Source organism: Talpa europaea (assembly GCF_964194135.1).
Source record: "Talpa europaea genome assembly, chromosome: 13".
NCBI lineage: Eukaryota > Metazoa > Chordata > Mammalia > Eulipotyphla > Talpidae > Talpa > Talpa europaea.
This window is the reverse complement of record NC_140080.1, coordinates 35,917,483-35,942,123: the sequence shown is the minus strand read 5'-3', so window position 1 is coordinate 35,942,123 and position 24,641 is coordinate 35,917,483. Positions and strand designations below refer to the sequence as shown.

General features: G+C 40.4%; 1 protein-coding gene across 1 annotated transcript in view; it reads right to left on the bottom strand.

The window, feature by feature from the left end:
- The window catches only part of ARHGAP26 (Rho GTPase activating protein 26), a gene marked incomplete at its 3' end in the record, with an annotated part of 427,812 nt that overhangs the window by 293,773 nt on the left and 109,398 nt on the right, over positions 1–24,641 (bottom strand). The window contains exons 5-9 of the mRNA XM_084252634.1: positions 20,490–20,591; positions 16,214–16,324; positions 9,295–9,399; positions 7,450–7,579; positions 3,562–3,662 (exon numbers count right to left, since the gene is read on the bottom strand). Coding sequence (XP_084108760.1) covers positions 3,562–3,662; positions 7,450–7,579; positions 9,295–9,399; positions 16,214–16,324; positions 20,490–20,591 — 549 coding nt within the window. The remainder of the gene's footprint in view (positions 1–3,561; positions 3,663–7,449; positions 7,580–9,294; positions 9,400–16,213; positions 16,325–20,489; positions 20,592–24,641) is intronic.

The window sequence follows — 24,641 nt, the reverse complement described above, 5'->3', positions numbered from 1 at the left end:
AAACAGACACACGGATCAACGGAACCAAATAGAAAATCCAGAAATAAACCCACAGATTTACAGTCAACTAATCTTTGACAAAGGAGCAAAGAATATGCAATGGAGCAAAGAAAGTTTGTTCAATAAATGGCGCTGGGAAAACTGGGTCACTACATGCAAAAGAATGAAACTTGACTACTACTTCATACCATGCACAAAAACCAACTCAAAATGGATTAAAGAGCTAGACATAAGACCTGAAACCATAAAATATATAGAAGGAAATATAGGTGAAACACTACATGACATACACCTCAGTAACGTCCTTAAAAACTCATCACCCAAAGCAGTGATAGTGAAGGCAAAGATAAACAGCTGGGACTACATCAAATTAAAGTGCTTCTGTACAGCAAAAGAGACAATTACCAAAACAAAGAGACACCCCACCGACTGGGAGAAAATTTTTGCACATAACACTAATGACAAAGCACTGATCACAAAAATCTACAAAGAACTGATGAGACTCAACAAAAACAAAATAAATAACCCATTCAAAAAATGGGCAAAAGAGCTAAAAAGGAACATCTCCAAAAAGGAAATGCAAATGACCAACAGACATATGAAAAAATGTTCAGCATCACTTGTAATCAGGGAAATGCAAATCAAAACTACAATGAGATACCATCTTACACCAGTGAGAATGGCACATATTAAAAAAAAAAACTAAGGAATTATTATTCAAAAGGGCACCTGCACTCCTATGTTTATAGCAGCATATTTACAATAGCTAAGCTATGGAAACAACCCAAATGCCCAAAAATAGATGACTGGATCAAGAAGATGTGGTACATATACACAATGGAATATTACTCAGCAATCAAAAAAAGATAAACTCATGCAATTTGCAGCAACATGGATGGCGCTGGAAGGGATCATGCTCAGCAAAATAAGCCAGAAAGAAAAAGAAAAATACCGGATGGTCTCACTCATAGCAGGAATCTAGAAAACCTGAATAAGGGACCAGGAAAAAGACCAATTATAATAAAGTAAAAATCAAAATCAACAAGCAACTATAAACCAGAGACACACTACGGTGGCAGAAGGTGGGTAGGAAGGATTACAGTCAAAATAAGGGGGATGGGAATTGTACAGGAACTATAACCAAGATGAAAATGCACACATTGTGCAAAAATGAAAAATGATGTAAAAAAATATATAAAATAAAATTTAAAAAAAAAAACAGAAAAAAAGATTAACGTGCAACTTACAGGATGCTGGCTAACTTTAAGAAAGAATAAATCTGTGTTAAAAAAAAAGAAAAAGAAAACATAAGAGAGTTGTTCTTTAAAGGTTTAAGAAAGCATAAGATAAAAAGGCCCAAAATAAAGACCATCTAAGAGAATTACTCAATGAAACTGATTCTAGAAGGATGAAGGGTTGGAAAGGATGATGCTTTGACCCAAAAGAAGCAGGCCTAACTGTTTCCATTTTGCAACTACACCCGTTAACATAGATTCCTGATATTTCTTCCAACTCTCTAATGTCTCTATATTTTGACATTTTACCATGCCTGTTTTCCTGAGATTGTTCTGCCCCAAGCAGAAACATTAAAAGAATGTTGGGGCTTAAAAATTTTTACTTTGAAGCAGAGAAGGAAAAGGCATGCTGACAAACTCCGGTGTTTGTAGACTAAGTCAAAGAAATAGAGGCAGAAAAATTGGAAGTCATACAGAGCAAAGAGGGCAGCACAGGCTGAGGAGCCAACAGCAGGGACAACAGCATGTAACACCATCGCCCGGGGAAGGCTGATTTCAAGTGCTGCGTGCTTAGCCTCTGTACTGCAATAACCTCTCACAGGCAAACCCAGCACATTGCACAAAAATGTGTCACAGAAGGCTGGAATTCTTGGAGACGATATCAACAAATTAGACATAGCTGAAAAATAGAACCAGAGAAATAATCTAGAATGGAGTCCAGAGATTCAAGACATGAAAAATGTAATTATTTTTGCTAAAAATATTTATTTATTATTTAAATGGAAATAAAGAAAGAAGGGAGAGGGGGCAAAATTCAAAGTGATAATCAGTAAGAATTTTCCACAGTTTCTGAAAAGCACCAATCCAAATTCAGGAAGACCAAATATTCCAAAGCACAATACAAATACACCGGGGGGAAAATTCACACTTAGGACCATCATAATGAAAAGTAGAATACCAAATTAAAAAAAAAAAAAAAAAAAGGAATTAAGAGCAGCCAGAGAGAAAGACAGATCACCTAAAAAGGAAAGGCATTCAGTCTGCAGTGAGTGTGCCCAGAGGAGAGGAGAACCATGGCAGCACAGCACGGAGCTCTCACTGCAGGAACCCTGGCGAGCCTGATGTAGCTCTTCCAGAGTCAGACACAAGGACGCACTGTCCCACACACTCTTCATATGTGTGACTCTCATGCTCCTCTCATGGAGTATGGTCAGCATTTCTCCTGCTGCAATGTGGTGGCCTCAGGTGGGCTTTTGGGACTGTTTTAATCAACAGATACCACAAAAGAAAGGCTCTATGACTTCTATGGCCAGATGGTTAAAGAGATGCCACATCTGCTTTAGTCACTGGAATATTCACTTTTGAAATTTTAGCTGCCCTGAGGCCACCATGCTGTGAGGAAGCCCAAGCTAACCTGTGTAGAGAAACAAGATGGGCAGATCCCAAGACTCTAAAGGAATCTTTTCTAGGGAAAAGAGAGAGTCAGGAGATAGAGAGAAATGAGTATCTGACCATCTACAAGCTGCTTCAGACATTCACTGTTTCAGTTCTAATTACCTTCTGATTAGAACCGCATGTGAAACCCAAGTCCAGGGCCACCAGTGCAAATGCTTGCTAAAATCCTAACCCTCAGAAACTATGAAAAATGTTAAAATGACTGGTGTTGTTTTTTTTGTTTGTTTTTTAAATATATAATTTATTTATATATTTTTTACATCATTGTTCATTTTTTTTTTACAATGTTTGCTTTCTTTTCTCAGATGTAGTCCCCATAGAATTTCCACCATCAGTTCACCATCACCATAGTCCCTTGTGCTCTTCCCGCCCTCATTTTTTTTTAAAGTCACTATTTTTTGGGGTTATCTGTGGCACAGAAATAAAGTAAAACATCTCTACATGACCACTAAATGGTCATGTACTGGACCATCTACACTGCAAATTGGTAGCCCACCACACGTCATATGGAAGTGAAATGAATCAGTCCATAGGATGCCATCCAAGAATGTCTAGTGTCTAAGAACATCTAGCATTCTAACATTTAAAAGACTCAATATTATATACATGTGTGTATGTGTGCATATATATATATATATATATATACACACACACGTGAAATATAAAGATCTTTCTTGTTTGCAGTTTTTAATATTAAAAATAAGAACAATCCTCTTGTTTTGTGACTTTTGAGGGTACTACTCAAACTGAAAATTTTGTATAAAAATTAAGAAAACTATAGTGACACATCAGAGGTCTATTTTACATATATATTATAATTATTACATTCTAGTCAAGCAAATAAAGCATTAAGTTTGAGAAACGAACTCACCCCCTTTCCTCCTGACTTTTGGTCAAATGGTACCATGGTGATTTGCTTGGAATCCCGCTGATATGTACAGTAGTGCTTCACCCAAGAAGTTCCAAAGTGACCTGCAAGGTAATATTTCCAATAAAACATCTCTACATGACCACTAAATGCTAGAAAAACACACAACCCATAACCCACAATGTTTACATACTCTTAAACTGTATCTAGGAGTAATACATTCTCCAAACCAGCTAGACTGGAATAGGCAGAAATCTGATCCCACAGACTGGAAATGGAACCAACCCAAGACTTTCCCCAGGGACCAAGGAAGACAGTTTCCCACTAAATGCTGCATCCAGTGAGTTTTAAAATATAAGGGAAGTAGAGGTTCCCTGGGGAAATTAATTCACTTTCCCATCATCAGTCTCCATGTGAAGGTCTCTTTCTGCCCCCTGATAGGAGTAAGATGGTTGAGAGAATACAGACAGGTCCCTCAATATGCTTGTCACTCTTCCCATCTGGTGCAATGACTAGATACTTCCTCACAGCTGCTGAGTGGGTCTGTGTACAGACACCCAGGGGTTCTGACCTCCTTTTGACCCCTCAAATTTTACTTAAGGCAAAACTTATGTGGATCTGAAACACAATCAAGGAAAACTCAGAACCACCAGAGAGATGAAATGGAAGTGAATGTACACACCCAAATGTAATCTAATTAGTTCATCCTCCAAAATTATTCCTCAGCAAAGAGGGAGTGGCCCTATGGGCAAATACTGACAAAGTCCCTGATTTTACCTGGAACTTGGCCAATTACAATATTTTGAACAACAAAGTAGTCAGAGGAAAAAGGCACCATTAGCATGTAGGATCTCAATCAATACTAGTCTTAGATGCTTGTAGATAAGATTACATAGCAGAAATAGAAACAAAAAAAAATGAAAGGAGATTTAGCAGACTTTTAGTAATTATTTTTCAAACTATGACTACCACTGCTAAGTGTTAGACATCGCTTGGTAAATTTAAAAAGCAAGAGTCTACTGTGGATCATCGAGCACAAATAAAATGCCAACGATTCTAATGCATCTTCAAGGCTTGGAGAAAAAAAATCCAATAACACAAAAGAATCCAAAAGAACTGTATCTTGGCCTCCCTGGTGGCGCAAGGGGTCGGGCACCATACTATGAAGCAATCTGCAGCCTCTGCAGCACAAATTCGATCCCTGGCTGGCCAGGGAGAAACCCACATGGCGAGGTGGCCCCCTCCTGTCTCGCCCGCTGCTCCCCTCAGCAGTGTGTTTTTGGTCAGTCTGCCTGTTCTGTTCCCCACTCTGTCTCTGGTGGATCCTCTCACCCCCTGCATCTCTGGCCTGTACTCCAGCTCCTGTATGCCTAAGTAAATAAATCTCAAAAAAAAAAAAAGAACTGTATCTTGTGCAATGTGAGCACCAAAACAAATAAGGATGGCAATGGATTTAGCCTATTGGAAAAAAAAAGAAAATCCATTAAGTCCATACTGACAACAGAAAAATGGATGGAGGGAGGAGTGGGGAAGGAAAGGTGAATGAATAAGCAGGGAGGAGAGGAGGAATAGAGGAAGGAAGGAAACTAGGAAGGAAGAAAAAAGACAAGAAGAGGAGAAGGGAAGTAGCTTGCTACAATTCACTGACTGGCAATAAATATGGTGGGAGTGGGAGAGCTGAAAAAAAATCACTGCTTTGCAACCTTCATACTAAAGATAAATTCAGGCCAGGATTTGCCAACAGATACTAAATACTGGGAAACAAAGTTTGATGAGGAGAAGCACGTGGTGTTAAGGTGCATTCCTACAGATTGCTAATTAGTTACAAGAGAAAAATAATGACTATACAGTGGAGAAACTAGTTTAACACCTTGACTGAGTGATCAAAATTAACATCACCACTGAGGATCAGGTGGCCAACCTGTGCCTCTGGGTGAGGTACCTGAAGAAAGACACACATCACTTTGTGTGGGATTTGACTGCAGACACATAACCTGACTCTAATCGTGAGGAAACATCAGCCAAACCCACACTAAAGAAAATCCTATAAAAAGAACTAGTTTACATTCTTCAAAAACATCAATGTCATAAAATGCCAAGAAAGGCTGAGGATCTCTTCCAGATCAAAGGAGACTAAAGTCATAACAACTAGCTGCAACATAAGAGCCTTTATTGGAGGAAAACAAAATGCTTTATAAGTACACGAGTGGAATAACTGCCACAATCTGCATATAGACCATAAGATGACCGTATCATTGCTAATGTCCTCTATGTGTGACTGCACTATGGCTACAAAAGATATCCCTGTATTTAGAAAATGTATGCTGACTTAAATGATCATTATAGAAGCCACTTGTTCCCAAATGGTTCAGAAAAATAAAAATGTATAAGTTGTAACTGTGATGTACACTTACACCCAGAAAAAGAATGATTAGACTGGGGAAATGTTACAAGTTCATGAATCTGGGTAAAGCTCATATGGGTATTCTTTACACTAGTTTTGCAAGTCTCTGTAAGTTTGGAATTATTTCAAAACAGTAAGTTAGAAAACCGGAAAAAAAAACAAAAGAGCTGTAACCCAATGATGTGCTCTGGACTAAGTGTTAGAGAATGCAAACATGTTTCTAATAATCAAGACAGTAATGTTCTAAGAGCACAGGAAGTGTCTGAGTAAAATTGTCATTGTAATGTGAGCATGAAAAAGAGCAACACTGATTTCATATAGGTAAGTGAACATATGGATAAATTAAGTATTATAAGTGGACAATGAACTATATTTTTATGATCCTAATAAATATGTGTATTATCAAGTTAAAACTCAGGGGTAGGTCTTTTCAGTGAGCAAAGGTGGAAGTGTACATGAGCAAATAATCCAGTGCACATGAAATACACAACTCAAGTAACTTCCATTTCTTACAAACCTCAAAGACTCATCCCTCTAAGAATAAAGAATAGAAAATCCTCATCATAACTGATGCCTTCACTCTCTGATCCTACCACCATTGTCAGGAAACAATTTAAAGTCCCAAAAATTTTTTGAGTAATCACTAGTTGGAACAATCACTGAAACCAAGAGTTCTAATTCTATTCTATCAGGAAACTGGAAGAGTTAAGGCATTTGCCTAACCTAACAGGACATGAAAGGGCAGGAAATCTGCAGAAATCTGAGAGGAGTAATTTGCAGGAGTGACAGACTACAAGAACTACCAAGTAAAGGAAGAAATTCACTTTTTTTTTTTTTTTTTTATCCCTGGCACTACAAGCATGAATTAAGTCTGGAAGTGCTTCCCCAGCAACACAGCCCCAAAGCCTGAGCGCATGAATTTCTAAGTATTTACCAAAAACTCCTGGTTAGCAACAAACCCCTGGCATTTCTTTCCTTGCGATCACATTGGAGGAGAATGAAATAAAGAGTCTTAGTTTCTACTTTTCATACATAAAATTTAAGAGCTTAGAAGGCAGGAGTTGAGGAGAAGGGTGCCTCAGTCATGATTGTTTTGGACTTTGTTGAAGCAAGTCTCAAATGAAAATAAAATTACTTGCTATTAAGTCCACCAAGGATATAACTGCAGGTAGACAAGAAAATCTAGAAGAAGAAATCCTTTCCCAGGGCCCTTTGCCCAAGGTATGGATGCTTACATAACTAAGGTACAGGAAGCTCCAGAATAAAGTGACTCTCCAGGGAGAGAAGGATCACCAAAGAGCCTCAAGGAATTCCAACTTTCCAAAAGAATTCCAGGTTACAAATAAAACAGAATGTATCACTTATGAAATACTCACTCACCCAACCCTGTATTTATACCACTGTAGGCTGGGCATTATTGCATCTGCCCCCGCCAAGGGCAAAAGGCAAAAGTGCATCCCAAGCTGTGCATCCTCACAGACACTCACGTTTCTCCTGAACGTACAGGTACCCTTCCATGGTGTAAGGACTGATGGTCTTATGCTCCAGTGGATTCTCCTTCATCTTCTTCATTAGTGATTCCACTTCTGACCTGGTGCCTTCAAAGCGATTTCTTGTCTAGGATAAAGGGAATGTTATTCAAATAAAGAAATGAAATCCTGTTCCCATCTCTAACACAATTCAGAACATCACAACCTATAGATTTCTTATCAAACACAAGTAAGAAACACTTAGCTATCTAGGAATTAGCATATACTCACTTTCAGAAGTACTTTAAGGACTTTGGCCTTAAAGTCCTAGAGTTCAGGGGCTCTCCAACTCTAGAGACCAAACAAAGTACCTGGAGAATTTGTAGAAAACACAAATGCCCAGGCCTCATCCCTAAAGATTAATTCTGGACCCAGAAATGAGCATTAAAACAAGCATCTCAGGTGCTTCTGATTCAGATGGTCCACAGATATACCACCCCCCTCCTTTCCAGACTGAGAGCTCATTTCTCTGGCTGCAGAGAATGTTACTGATGGCTCATAGATGATTCCCTCCTCAAAAAGGAGCTGCTACACTCAAGATTTCCCACTTCCCCAAGGTAGCCTGCAGCCAATGCCTAGTCATGCCTGTGGCAAAGGGAAGAGGTCAAAAGCCTGCCCCCTGACTTCTATTCAGGCTGCTCTGAAAGCCCTTCCCAGCTCAGGGCCTAAAATCTGGGGAAGTACTGTCTAAGGCCTGTGTCACACCCACCACAACCCAGCCTCTCGCTGACAGGGGCCTGCTGCCCCGAAGTTGTCACACAGGTGACACTCCCCTGTCACCTACACCATGTGACTCACTACTTCAGACAGCCTCAGAGGAGATCAGGCTTTATGATCTCTGTTCTGACACTTTACAACTTCTGCTCTCTAAGAGGACACAAAGAACGATGTGGGGGCAAGTGCCGGCTTCTGAAAAAACACACAACCACCCAAAAGGCCACAAGGGTTTCTTTCCTGGGTTTCATCCAGAGACAAAGACAACTTGCCGATGAACACACCCAGGAACACGATGAAGATGTAACCATAACCAAGAGCCCTAAACATGATTCTGAGTGTTGAAAGGTCCTGCTGTTTAAAATTTAGGTAAGGAGGGCCTGCCCATTGGCGCAGCGGTTGAGCACTGGGCTGCGAAGCTGCCCACAGCCTCTGCAGTGCCAGTTCGATCCTTGGCCGCGTGAGGGTCCCACATGGCGCACAGACCTCTCCTGCCGCCCGCTGCTCCCCTCAGTAGTGTATTTCATCAGTCTGCCTGTTCTGCTCCCTGCTCTTACTCTGGTGAATTCTCTCACCCTCCTGCGCTTCTGACTGCACCCAGTGCTTGTATAAATAAATAAATAAATCTTTTTTTTTTAAATTTAGGAAAGGAGACTGGAAGTAAATCACACTGACTTGGATTTCCTCTTAGCCTCACCAAGAACTGAACTAAGACATCGTTTGAGCTAGAGGTCACATGTGTGCCTTTCCCCAACACACATTCCAAGGTCCTGTGTGGCCAGGCACCTAGAGGCCCAAAAGGGAGGCTGGGTTGGGCAGGCTTTCCACGGTCAAAGGAAATCCTGACCCTGGTGCTAAAGATTCAAAACAGTAGCAGCAGCACTTCCGAGAACAAAAATAGTGCTTTGAAATAATGGAGAAGAGGAGGGTACTCTGACCAGGGGCCACCAAGTCCCAACTGCCCTATGAACCCAAGCGAAACCCATCCTCTTTACTCACTCTAATCCAAATAAGTGATATCTATGCTGGCAGACCCATATTTTGTTGTTCTTTCCTTTCCAGGGTAAAGAAATTTATCTTTTTACTCACATTCTGTATGCTAATTGTCAACTGTGTCTTGAAGTCACCGAAGTCCTTGGCCAGTTCATAACCATGGTGATAGAAAGTGAAGAGTCCTTGCAAAAATGCCAGTAGCTGCAGTGAAGGAAGAAGGACAGAGCTACATAAGCAAGCTAAAGATGGATTATATAGCTGTATCTGAGTTCCCAGCCCTGGTTTGAAAGTCTAGCAAATAAAGTAATAAAAAGTGCTAACTACTTGCATGCCAGGCCCTGTAACTTTCCATGCCCTGTCTCACTGAATACTCATAGCCTATGAGGTAAGTACTCCTGTTATCTCCATTTTAATGATGAGGAAGCAGATTCAGAGAAGTAACTGCCCCAAAACACAGAATAAATGGCAGCCACACTGAAAACTAGGTACCCTCAGCACCAACATCCAGATCTTACCCTGTGAGTCCCAATACCCCCTAAGAAAATCATTTCTTCAGAAACTAAAGACCAGGGGATCCAACTCAGTCTCATTCTAATACATTTATAGAACCAGGTTATCATGTAGAATGACTTAGTTATATTAATGACCAACAAGGAAGAGAGAAAAGGAAAATGGGATGTCTTTAGCCTATAGTCTAACAGGAAAGTCAAGTCAAAGAGAATCATCAAGATCAGACTTCAGCTGAAATATATTTCTGCATTTCCCTAAACCATCCACAAGTAAACACTATGGATCCGTTTATTAAAAGATTCCCATGTACCCATACTTTCAGTTACAATGATTTCCCTAGATTCTCATTTCAATTTCTTTGGGCTAAAAGTAGGCGCATTCATTGTTCACTCTTGACTGGAGCGAGACTATCTTTTCATGCCTTTCTCACAAGTTGCCTCAATATACTTAAAAACTATTACTGGCCCCAACCTGAGACCCTGCACTTTTCCAGGCTAAATAAATATTCTCTGGGTCTTTCTTCTCCAAGCCTATATGCAAACTTCACTGTTATACTTTCATGATCCCTTCCCAATATGATATATCTTGCCTCAGTTCTCAATCTTAACCTGAAGAAAGAATTTTAATCAAAGTGTGACCACGGTTTTCAAATCTGACCACATCTGGGGACCATCCTGTTTTAATTTGAACCTCTCTCTATGTCCACTGACATTTCCTGAGTGTTCTACTCTGACCTCCTGATCTGCTTCTATCACATATTACATCAAAACACAGATGCTTTTTTTTATATGTTATTATGTCTAGTTTTTCAGTTTCTAAATGACCATACCTTTACTAAGCAGTTTTGCTTATTTTCACTTAACTCTCTTTTTCTAAAAGTTAGCTCTAACAATTGTGGCAAAGTGAATTCATCTCACCCCTCACTGCTCTCCCACCTTGCTAGTGGCAGGGATGGTTTGCCTCAAGATATGTGCCACCCTCCTTGAGCTCAAAGAAGAGACCTATCTTTGGGCTAAGCCAGTTTCCAAGAGCTCTACATTGGGAAGTCACACAAAATCCATCTTTTAATAATGTGAACTTGACTTCCCACTGCCATTGTCCCTGGGGTATCTATCCTCTTAGATCCTCATGGGAAAGGGGTGTGTGGGCTTGCTGAATCTCTGGCTATAAAAACAGAGTTGTCTCCTATACAGATCCCTAAATTAAATCAATGACTGATGATGGTAAGCCACAGAGAGGCACCAAAGACTAATAATGAACTCTTTTCTTTAAAGATGACCAAAGTCTTTGAATTTGGTAAATAAAATGTAGTTTACAAACTACATAAAATTTATGTTTACAAGGAAGTCAAATACATTTTCTTCTAGGTACCTCCAGTAATAGAGGAAAATTCCTTTGCCAAACCTAATGTCAGTGATTACAAAGAAAATTAATCTTTCTTATCTGTCCCCATCCCCGTTCTATCCTTGAATGCTGTACCCCATCACTTCTCCAAAGCATTGAACCATCCCCTACTGGAAAATAATAAAGAAGATACAGCAGCTAATTCTGAGGCCATCCCTCCCATTAACTCTGATTTATCTTTCACTTAAAGTGAGCAAGGCCTCTCTTGCTCAGGGTAATTAAATAACTTAGATGGCTCACTAAGACTCTGCACAGACAGTTACTAATAGTATAGTATTCAGTTTTGGTTTTCCCTCTCTTTGGTATCATGCCTGATTGTCTATTTTTCTATGGGAAATAATGCCTTAGCTATTGCTATCTTTGGCCCATTTCCCTTCCTCCTGCCCTCCAGCAGTTTATCTCCCCATGCCCCTTCTGACATCCCCTATCATTTTATGAACCTCTGAACTTATCACCAGTGGGAATTGAAAGTTGACTCCCAAGGGAGAAGAGAGAGGCCCAGAAGGACTCTAGAGATGGTAGGATCTGTCTGCCTCAAACAACAGTGTTCTTTGTCTTCTATTCAAACACAGAGGAAGAAGTTGCTGTAGCCTCACCCGGTTATCAGATAAGAGAAGTCAGTATGTCCACCCAGGCTCTGCTCTAAGCAGCCAGGACATAAAATCACTACACAACAAAGGAAATACCTAAGGAAAGTCTTCCCCTACCTTACTTTGCCTTCTTCTCCACCCTTGTTTCCCCCTCAAAGAATAACTGTAAGAAAAATCTATTCTTATTTCCTTGTTGACAACACAGATACAATTTATAAAACAAAAAAACAAGCAAAAATGAAATTGTAAATATAATTGTGTCTCCATCAAAAGTGTGAGTACTGTCCTAACCCCTTAGTATCTCAGTTTTATTTGGAAATAGGGTTTTACAGATAATAGAGGTAATCAAGTAAAAATGAGGCCATTAGGTCCTATCTAAAATGACTGGGAACCTTATAAAAAGGGGAAATTTGGACATGGAGATAGAAACACACAGGGGAAACAACCATATGAAGAGAGAGGATTGAAGTGATACCTCTATAAAGGAAGGACTGATAAATACTGCCACAAGATGCTAGAAAGAAAAAAAGGAAAGGTAATTTCTTGCCAGTTTTCAATTTTTTTTTATAGAAAGCATTTATCTATTTATTTATTTACTTACTTACTTATTTTTAGGATTTATTTATTTATTTATGCGAGCACTGGGTACAGTCAGAACCGCAGGAAGGTGAGAGAATTCACCAGAGCCAGAGCAGAGAGCAGAACAGACAGACTGACGAAATACACTGCTGAGGGGAGCAGCGGGCAGCAGGAGAGGTCTGCGCGCCATGTGGGATGCTCGCCCGGTGGCCAGGGATCTAACTGGTGCTGCAGAAGTTGCGGGCAGCTTCACAACCCAGCGCTCAACCGCTGCACCACCAGGGAGGCCCTCTTGCCAGTTTTCAGAGGGAATATGGCTCTGGCGATACCTCAGTCTTAGGCCTCTGGTCTCTAGAATTATCAGGCAATAAATTTCTGTTGTTCTGAGACAACCAATTTGTGGTGCTTTATTATAGCTGCTCCAGCAAATGAAAATGGCTCCCAAGAATCACTCATCCATACAACAAAGGGAGGGGCAGCCAGGAAAGTGATGAAAAGATGGGCTAGGTAAGCCAGGTAAATCCCTTCAACTCATCTGTAACAGGAGGATAGTAATAGTACTTAATACTGCTCTGGGTTGTGGTACAGATTAATGAAGATCATCTATATAATGAGCTTTTAGCACAGGAGAGCAGAGGGAAGCTATGCAGCAAGAAACATAATCAAACTGATATGTCAGAAAATGCACTGTAGTGACAGAGTCCAGGCCAGACTGGAGAAGGGAAGCCCAGGTCAGGATACAACAGACCACAGGAAAGAATAGAAATCTGTAATGGGGGCAGAAGTGATGAGAAAGGACAGGAAGGGACAACACCAAGAAATATTGAAGGGGTGACACTCAGAGGAAGCAGAGCCTGACAGTGGAAAACGAGTAGCACTAGGTAACCTTCAATTACGAAAACTCAGGGAACAGGCAGAACATGGCTTCACCTTCATAGATTCAGTAAGTCATTATCTGCAATTTAAATCTTGAGAACATTAAGTACTTCAATAAGAAAATAAAGGTTTCTAGGACATACACAAAATATATATTATTTAGATCCCAGAATTCTGTTTGTCCTGGGAACACTAAAATTCCATTTCTTTATTGAAGGTCAGCAATGTTCTGGTATTTGAAGTTACTTTCTAAGAAACAAATAAACAAGTTAATGTACCTGGAGGTTCCCTGAATGACTGGAAGATTCCCTTGACTGCATCCAACTCAAGATCTGAATCGCCACATCAGGTACCTGAGACAACTTAATTCAGCAGATTTCTTGCTGGCTAAATCTCCTTTCCAAACTGTAAGCAATCAAATGCTATTTCACAGATATCAAGAGTGAGATCTGATATCTATTCCAGCTCTGCTATTTACTAGATGTGGTCTTGGAAAAGTAAATAAATGTGCTCACATTTCTTCATTTTAAAATAGAGCTAAAACAGTTATCTGCCCTGAGAGATGTTGTAAGGATTGTATGACACAATGTAGGTGAAGAATTCATTGCTAGCACAGTATATGACATAGTTCCAGCAACACCAACTGCCAGATCATGATCTTCTTTTGTACAATCCAGCCCAGTTCTCAAATTGAATATGTATCAGAATAACCTATTGAAATTACTAAAGTAGAGATTATGGGGACCCACCCCTGTATTTAGGATCTAGAATTTGTATTTCTAAGACTTCAAGATGACAGGGATCTAATCAGTAGATTTTTTTTCCTTGTATGACTATCTTCTCTCTATCCAGAGCTCCTGAAATCACCACTGATAAGCTGGTTTGCTCAAAAATAAGAGCTTTTATAAAAAACTGAAGGTTAAACAACAATTCCCATGCCTAGTTTCCCAATGAATTCATTTAATTCCACTTTGGGCAAGTCCCTATCAGTATCTTCACTCTAACATAGACAGGAAATTTTATTCATTAATTCTCCAGGTGCCTCCCTTCCTGGCCTGAAAAGCATCTGCAAACCACAATGGTTTTCTACACCATCGACCCTTCTGGCACTTCTACATCATCTTTTGTGTCCAACCTGGCATTGAACTGCTTTCTGTATCTTGCTTCTCCAGTGAAGCTGCAAACTCCTCAGATACAGCAGCTGGGTCTTCAGCATTTTCTATGACATTCAGAAATGAATGCTTTTAGATCTACCAAGACATTATTAAAATATATAGGCTAGTCAATATTGGCATTTGACTCATTTGCTCATTTGAGGAGACCCCGGGTGGTCAAAACTGGTATGTTTCTCTACCTCAGAATAAAAAATAATTGTTGAGTTAGCAATTATAAGATTGCTATTATATAAATAGCACTTATATAACAATTCTCTTACTATATTATTAGCAATTACATGATAATTGGGTTCTAATTACGTTAGCACTGTCTGAGCATCTTATATGGACAAACTCAATCTCATTAAAGCCTTTATAAGGTAGGTAATATTATTATACCTATTTTGCAGGTGAGAAAACTGAGTCTCGGTGACACATAATTTCCCTGAGAACAAACAGCTAGAAAAACACTGAGTTAGGGCCTCCCTGGTGGTGCACCGGGTGAGCAGCTGGGCTGCGAAGCTGCCAGTAGCCTCTGCAGTGCCGGTTCGATCCCTGGCTGCCAGCAAGGGCCCCAAATGGTGCGCAGACCTCTCCTGCCCCACCCACTGCTCCCCTCAGCAGTGTATTTCGTCAGTCTGTCTATTCTGCTCCCCGCTCTGGCTCTGGTGAATTCTCTTACCCTCCCATGCTTCTGACTATACCTAGTGCCTGTATAAATAAATAAATCTTTTAAAAAAAAAAGAAAAAAGCTGAGTTGGGATTTAAACCCAAGCCATGTGTTCTAGAGCACTTAACAGTGAGGTTATATTGCCTCTCAAAAACCTCATCATACTCATATACTACAGTAGAATACCAGGATATTCAAGGATAAGTCCTTGTAGATTTCTCTTAAAAAAGAAACAGAAAAAGAGAGTAAATGAAGAAAGAAAGGGAAAAGTAGGAAGGGAAAAGAAGGAAAGTTCACCTAAATGAGAGTTGTCCAACTGAACCCAGTCTGTACAGATTGGCTAAAGAACATAGACGGGGGAGAACTAAATGTATTGTTGTGTGAGGCTTTATGGTTATTTGTTACCCAGCAACACTTACAGATATAATATAAGATTAAATATGAATCAGAGGTTACATTTTCACTGAAACATTCATGGTCTGTAAGATGTCTAACAGATAGGCTGTTAGATGTTTGAGAAGCATATGTTCTTTTGGTATCTCCACAGATTCTCATGGCTGTGGCCTCTGAACATGAGAGTTATAGACGGTGGGGCAGCACCTCATTTGCATGAAACCAGGCTAGTGGAGTCTAAACTAAAGTTAAAATTGTTCCCGTACTATAACCTTCCCAATCCACTGGGACTCTGTCCAAGTTCAAATCTCAGCATGGTCCATTTAGTGGACTTTCCATGCTGCTTGGTTATAATAAATGGATAGTGAGAAATCACTTTCTGAAGTGTCTTTTTAATGCAAGAATGGGGTAAGGAGGAGCTTTGAACTCAAGGGGCAAAAAGAGAGAGGTGTCATGTATATCCCCATTTCCTTGTGTTACTACAACATTTAGATTTTTTGAGGGAGAGAGGAATGGAGGGGACAGGGAAGAGGGAAGTTAAGGTATAATCCCTATTGATTGGCAAGGTGAAAACTCCTCTTCTCATTCGCTTTCATCTAGAAGTCATACAGGCTGGCAAGAGGAAGAAACCATTGCTGAAGGCTCTGACTTACTGGCTGGGGTTCTAGGGCAATGTCTGCTGGGACCAAGCCAGGTAGGTCAGGTGCACAAAGCACTGACACCTGGCAGATGGCACATCTCTTAATGAACAACTCAGAGCATTCTGAAATGTACCAGTAGTTGGAACGGGGGTGGGGGGATGAGGATGAAATCAGGGTGTACGCTGAGCATTTACTTACAGGCTCCACAAACTCAAACATTTTTCTCTCTTGCACTTCTTGCACCTTGAAGACATATTCCAGGGAAACTTCATAGAAACGCTGCCGGACCAGGTCCACTTGGTTGTCCGCCTACAAACAAGATGCAATTTGAGAAAAATCACATCATTATCAAAGGAGAGCATTCAGCAGCAGGCTGAAAAAAGTCTCTGGTGAAGATTTTTTAAAACAAATCCAACAGTACAGGGCAAAGACAAAAACTGATTGTGGTTAGCTGAGCACTAATTTTGTGCCAGACACTATATTGATAGGTGTATATATATTACCTTAGTCTAGTCTCACTGATTTTAGTTATTTAATCTTCATTTACCTCTGATTTATAAGAAATGAAGTCTGCTGACATTAAGGAACCTGACACAGCTAGTACAGGGCAGAATAGGGATTTCTATCCTGATCCATCTGCCTCCAAGAACCCTTGCTTGTCCTTAAATCACAAGGTTGCACTTTTCTTAAAACCACAATCAGATGTGCCCACCTCAACAATAAAGGGGAGCAGAATAGATGGCCCCACAATGGATTATTCTGAACAAGAGACAAGTCCTAGCAGATTCAGGAAAAACTTTACCCTCTCCCTTAGCTGCCCCAAAGAATTTGGCTAAAGGAGCTGCCCAGAAGAGATATAACCAGAGATAAACTTTTATCTGAATGACCTCTGTATGGCAGGGGAGACATCTGCTCTTCTTGTGTCCTATGAATTGCCTTCCTTCCCTTTCAAGTACAGACCCATTCCAGTCTAAGCTCAGGACAACAAACATATACACTTCCATAGCCCAATGTACCCTGGGGGCTCATATTTTAGGGGACCCTATGTGTGTAAAATTAAATTGGGGGCTTTTATTCTTATTAACCTATTTTATGTGAACTCAATTGTTAGGCTACCCAAAGACCCCAAAGAGAAAAAGGGACAATTTTTCTGCCCCCACAGTGCTTTCCCCTGGCTGCTATCATAATCTTCAAGATTCTATGTGACCTGCCCACTCCTCCAACCTCCTCTCATCCCACCCTAAAGCACTCTCACTTTGCTCCAGTCACACTAAGCTCCTTCCTGTCCACTGACCCTGCAAGCTCTTTCTCACCAATCAAACTTTGTATTTGGCATTCCTTCTGCCTAAGAACCTCTTTCCCTCGATAAATATTCAATTTCTTTAACTTCAGTGCACAGTGAGAAATACCTTTTGCATTATAACATGTATCTAAAATACAGTTAAAATTAAGTGTGATATGCTTTCCTATTTTTCATAATGTTCTAGCTTACTCCACTCTATTTCTTGATCCAGTAATTCAGATTTTATGATATACCCACAACTTAAAGTACACTGTTGTAGCTTCCACCACCTGACTCACTCCTTCTCACCCTTCTGGTCTCAATTCAAAAGTTATTTCTTTAGAGAAGCCTTTACTGATAATATTATTTTAAATAGGTTACTCCAGGTATTTTCTATCTTATCTCCCAATGTATTTCCTTATTAGTGCGTGGAATTTTCATTTATTCATTTCTTCTCTTGGGCCCTGATTACAAATTCACCATGCCCTTAGACTCCCTGCCTTCAACAGAATTATAAGCCAGGATCCCAACCCATGTGGCAGGCCATTCCAGACAGTTTCCATGCCTGTTACTTGAGAAACTAAATCTAGTCTGACATCCACCAATCATTCTGTGCTTCACTAAAAAATAACATAAAAAGGACACAAAAACATTGATTCAAAAGAACACCTGTACACCTATGTTTATTGCAGCACTAATTGCAATAGGTAAAACCTGGAAACAATCCAATGCCCAAAAATAGATGACTGGATCAAGAAAATGTGGTATATACACACAATGGAATATTTTCAGCAATCAAAAAAGATAAACTCATGCCTTTTGTAGCAACGTGAATGGAGCTAGAAAGAATTATGCTCAGTGAAATAAGCCAGAAGGAGAAAGAAAAATATCACATGGTTTTACTTATAAAAGGAATATAGGGGAATATAGGGAACCAAATAAGACATCAGTGTAAAAAAAAATAGTAACAGTACAAAACACAACAAAGCAAAGACAGACAATTATAAATCAGAGACACACTGCAGGGGAGGAGGAGGGAGAGGGATGAGAAGGAGGGAGGGAGGAGCACAGGGGACTGAGGTGATGGTGCACGGGTACCTTGGGGAAGGAAATTCTAAGGGGACTCAGCCAGAGGGGGTGGGGTGAAGCAAATATTGTTAAAAAAAAAAGTTTCCTAGGGCCTCCCTGGTGGTACAAGGGGTTAAGCACAGCATTATGAAGCTCTCTGCAGCACAGATTTGATCCTCAGCGGCCGGATAGGGAGCTACTCACATGGAGCAGCAGACAGCTCCTGACTTGCCCATTGTTCCCCTCAGCAGTGTATTTCAGTCAGTCTGCCTGTTTTGTTCCCCACTCTGTCTCTGGTGAATTCTCTTACACCCCACACCTCTAGCCTGTAACCCAGTTCCTGTATGCATAAATAAATCTTTAAAAAAAATTCCTTAACAACAGTTGATCATTCATTACACTTGCCACAAGACACCGATGCCTATGTAGACATTCACAGAAGTGTCCAGTGAATATTTATTGCATGAATGAATACTGTCAGAAGGAAGCTTCTGAACCACTAAAGACAAAGATTTTTTAAAGTCATCCACTAGAGGGCAGTGTCATTCCACATCCCTGTCCTGTCATTTCAACCACTAGGCATCTAGGGATGGGCTACAATTTTAAAGTATTCAGTTCAGAGCACCTCAATCAGGGAACAATTCTGAAAAATCAATCACATACATGCTCAAAGCTGAGAACTTAAACTAAAGGTACATGGTCATCTGACTGCTGAACCACTAACCACATCTGGCCACGGTGAGCTAAAAAGACTTTCCTTAAATATAGTTTCCAAATACTAATGCCAAATCATGCTAAAAGAATAAGTGATATGTGAGAGATCAGTACAGCTCCTAACAAGAATTATACACTTCTCACAGATAATTTACTTACACTTAGGTATCTTTTGATGCCTGTATCTGGGAATAGTCTATTATATGCCATCTGATGAAAATAAGCATTTCCTTAGCCTTTTCAGTCATATTTGACATAGGATAGTATTTCCTACTTCCTACAACTCATACCCACTACTCAACTGCTCTACGCTGGCTGACCAAAAACTAATGCACAAAGTCCACTATAAACACTCGTTGCTGGGATTGTTAAATCCTCATCATCACTCAAACAACTGGTTCAAAGCTGACTTCTGAGAACAGCAGATTCCTAAGTGAAGTTGTGTAACAAATCCTTGATGAGAGGGGAGTGGATTCCACCATCTGCCAAGTTATCTTTATCTTTCAACCTTTGACCTAGCCATCTTCATATGAACATCCACCTGGCAGAAATGCAGGCATGATATTTGCTAAGAAGGAAAAGAAAATTAAAAAAGAGTGCTAGTTTGGAAGATGTAGCCTCTATTTAGCCTATACCCGGGAAAAGGTCAAGCAATTTAAGAGTGAAATAAGAGGATTTTCATGTAAGTCAAATTTGGAGTTTACTAGCAAATAGTCCTGTCTCCCAGAAACATAAATTCCCTCACTGCAAAACTCACTGACCTAAATAAAAATGGTCACAACTTCCTGGCTGTAAAGCTGACTTCTCCATCTAAGTCAACGACAGCACAACCCCATGCAAATCCAGAAAGACCAGAAGACAGGTCAGAGAATTTATTTCTTGAAATGAGAGTTACCAAAACACAAAATACATGAATGACAATAAAACACAGCCTACAACAACAACAAAAAGACTAATACTGATGTCAAGTACCGGTTGATATAATTTAAAAAAATTACTATTAAAGAAGGATGACATTAAAAATCAACATTATTTCACATGCTGACATTTCAAATCACCAACATAAAGCAGAAATCAAAAAGTAAAGTAAGAGTGCAGAATCAAGGTCAAGGGTGAGAGAAACAGGAAAACAGATCGTAATATGAAAGGAAAAAGCATATTCTAGTAATTAGGGCCATCCAGCACAAAAGAATGTGATCTTGACAGGCATATGTTGCTCTACCATTGACACCTGGAGAGCCAGCAAGGGTGTGGCGAGGCTAGAAAGACATAAAGGTCTTCCAGTACCAGGTATCACATGAGTGATAAGGATCAAGCTCTAAGGATTTTCTGGTAAAGAGCCGGCAGCACATATCCACAGCACCATGTGAAAATGAAACACTTATTCAGGAAACTAGTGAAGTTTCTTACCTCCTGAAGCTGAGATTCCTTCTTTTTAGAAGACAGATTCAAGTGCTTGTCTAAGGTACCACAATACTTCTCTGTTTCCTTGTCATATTTCTTTTTGGCTTCCTGGCAAAAAGAGAAGAGGAAAAGATGAGAATGTTGCAGGAATAAAAGCAAGCTCAGTCAGGATCTTTCTGCTAATCTTCATAGTTTCTTCATCACCTTAGAACAACAGACAACCCAACTCCTCCTCTTCAAATCATGTGCATTATACCAGGCAACACCCCACCAACAGCCAGGCAATTCTGAGTGTCTGTCTGTAATAGAAGCACCTAGACTACAATGCCAGAAATGAGGCAAATCCCATTATTTAATGGTGGCAAAGCCAGCACTCCACCTTCTACCACATTCCATTGTGAAACAGAGAATTCTAGTTTCTAACTCACAAGGGTGTTCAAAAGCAAAGGAGGGAAGTTACCTCTGAAGCTAGTCCCCAAACAAGAAGATCCACTTACAGCTTAAATGGGACAAGTCTAGACTAAGGGTAGATACAGCTTTGACAGTTTTCAATAAGTACTTCTTAATAAACTTAAATATCCCACGGCACAATATCATATATAGGTCTGTTGTCAAACCAAAGCTGTTATTTTCACAAATGCATTCGCTGCAGCATCATTTATAATAGGAAAAAAAGGAGAGAGAGAGAGAGAGCAACAACATCACTGTCAAAGGATAGGGCTTGAGAAAATTAAAGTGTGGGCATCTATTACATATAACCAGAAAGGTAAGTAGTCATGTGGAAATGTGCCCATGATATAATGAAAAGTCATAATAGCATCACACAAATTTGGTGTGTCCTACCTATGGATGCAGATTAGTGGGAAGATACGGAAATGAAAATACTTGAGTTAAGAAAATCGTATAGTAGGTGATTTCTCCCCCTCCATTTGGGAAATTTTTATCATTCTATATTCTTGCTTTCAAAATGAAAAATAATATAAACATCATAATAAATCTAATGATCCCTTTACCTCACCAAGTCACTGAGTCACTGAGCTTCTATTCTTAGCCTCCATTTACAGATAAGAAGATTTAGATTCAAGGAGTTCATTTATGAAAGTCACAGGGAGTGACAGAGCTGGGATTTGATCCCAGGACAAGCTGCCTTCAAAGCCATGTCCCCAACCACACCTGAGACACACTCACAGGCAGTCTCTCCTCTGTCCACATTCCAATGGGGACAGCAGACCAGGGGGCTAGAAGAAGGCTGCCACTGATCTGATAAACAGGGTCAAATTTACTGAGTGCTACATTCCTGCTTTGGATGCCTATGGTTGTTTTTCTGCAATTCTAGGGCTATTAAGAGGAGGAAAGAAAACACAACCAAATAAGGAAGCTCAGAGACATCACTTCACTCACTCAACAGACACGATGAGTGACCACCCTGTACAAGGCTCCATGGAAATACAGGGCACAAGTGGTCCCTGCCCTCATGGTGGGGGTATTCCAGGAGCAAAAGAAACAATTAACTGTAAACAAAAGTCAGCTATAGATTGCCACAAGTGCTAGGAGGGAAATCAGTAAGGTACAGCCACAGATATTCTGCAGATAGTATGCTCTGGAAAGGCCTCACTGGGGAGAGGAGATGGGAGCTAAGACCTGCTAATCACATGAAGGGGTGGAAAAGAACCTTCTAGAGAGCAGAAGAGTAAGTAAAAATGCTCTGGGCAGAACACCTGAGCCTAACCAGCACAGGAAGCACCAAGCAGTCATCACCTGAAGCCCTGAAATCCCACAAAGTGTGAGAACACCATTTATCTGGCCAACAGCAAGATACCAAGTCTTAAAAAATGGGCAGAAGCATCAAATGCCTATTTTAGCTGACATGCATTCATTTCTACAAGTCTGAATTTGGTTAAAAAGACTACTTACATACAAGAACCCATGAAGAAGCAAGTGAGGACATTAGTCCTTCAAATATGAGGATGGACAAGACAATGGACTTAGGTAGCGCTCCCTTTAGAGAAACCTGCGACTTTGAGCAAGGGCTCCAACCCCAATGAATGCTTACTGAGCCACTCTGCCAGTCTTTCAGCAACCCCCAAAAGGAGAAGCCTGGGCTGGGATAGTATAGCTGGCCAGAGGTAAGAAAAGGCTGGGGAACATGAGTCACTGGGCACTGTATGACTTTCTGCCAACTCGAGCTTTCAAAGTCCATGTACAAGACGACAGCCAAAGAGAAAAAGGAAGCAGTTTTTGTCCTGAAGAAACAGCCACAAGACCTCTGCAGGAATACGCCTACTAAGAATTCAATAATGTTCTTAAGATGGGGGGGTGGGGTGAGTCAGATTTTCTCAGGCACGGTATGGTGTTCAGTGTCCAGGGAGTCCACTGCGGGTGGATTAAGGGCAGAGTTCAGATCCTAGAAATTATTCCCAACTCCATCTCGCTAAACAAATCATTGGCCCTTTCCAGGACTCAGTGCCCTCATCTAGAAACTGAGGATAACTACTTCAGATAATTGTTCAGACTTCTTCTTTCAGCTCAAAGACTAATGAAGTAAGGACAAAAACACCCACCTCCTTGCAGGATTGTCAGGATTAAACAAGACACACCATATACAGTACTTAACAGGTACTGCTAAGTGCCTGGCACAGGGAAAGGACTCAATGAAAAACAATGATGATGATAATAATGATGATAATGGGAGAGGGGCAGAGGAGGTGATGATTAGGTCCAAAATCCAAAACGACCTCCTTCTTACTAAGTACACCATTTGCTTCCCATTTCCCAAGTCCAAAAAAGGGAATCCTTCACAACACCTAGCACAACTTGAAATTTTGCTGTTTACATACAAATGCTTTTTGTCTAATGTCTTTCTCTCCAGTCACACCAAGAGCACAGCACCACCTCTGCACTTGTTTGCCTAATGTGTAGCACAGTGCAAAGCACAAAGCAACTCGTCACGTATATTTTCAATGAATGAACCACGTGTATCAAAACATCAAAAGACTATGTGGCAAGCAATATTTTAAGCATCTGATAGGCATTCACTCATTTCTCCCTCATAATAACTCTATTAGGTAAGACTATCACTGTCCGCATTTTATATCAGGAAACAGGCCTGGACAGGTATGATCACCTATTAATGTGCAAGAAGTACAGAACAAGCAGTATAGCTCGAGGGCCCACTTTCAACCACCATTCTCTAATGTCAATTCTATATTCACTGTAGATCCTAACTTAACTACAAGAAATAGGAATTCTCCCCAAACTCAGAAATCTAGATGTAGAACCGTGGTTCTGCCAAGATTCCGGTTGTGAGACTCCTGATCAGTCACATAGGCAAAAGAATGCTATAAGGCTTCCTCCCTAGGCAGTCTCACGCCAACACTCTAATTTCTGTTTCTTGAAAGGAGCAACAGGTTATTATATAACAGAGACAGCACCACAGGGGAGAGGATGAGGAAGGGTAATTTTAGCATCACTAAGGCAGACTGCAGAAACTTCTACTTGGTGACTGAAGAACACTTGTTGGCTCTTAGGTATTTCTGAGTCTGGTCCCTAGATCATCCACTGAGTACTATGTTTGTTATTTCTTTGTTTTCTTTTAAACTCACCAAACACTATGATACAGCTGTATGGGCATGGGGGCTGGAAAACAGGAACAGGTTTAGTGAAAAAAGAAATGACAAAGGGAGATGAGAAATCATCCCCAATGCCACCCATCATTCTTTTAACAGGAATGAGATAATACAGTATGTGTAAGAGAAAACATTCTTCGGTAAGTGCCTATTTTACTTCAATTCTTTTATTCCCATATTTCTTACCATCTACAGCCCCATACCTGCCCCTAGAAAAGTACCTGCTCTTGTCACTAAGATTACTGGCATTCATCCCAAAGGGAATTCATGCAGACTTCTGCTTCTTTTCCATGGTATCTGTGCTAACCCCAAACCAGGCTGGACAGAAGAGATGGAACTGAGAGACATCTGCGCTCTGAGGGAGAAGATAGATAATCACTGGAAGATGACTCAGTGAATAAATCCACTAAGCCTCAATGCACTCCACAGCCACTTCTGTGTATCATCAGGCTGGGAGGCACAGGTCCAGGACCATCAAAGAGGTCTGCTTGTGGGGTCTTTGTGGACTACAACTTCAGAGAGGGGCACTTAG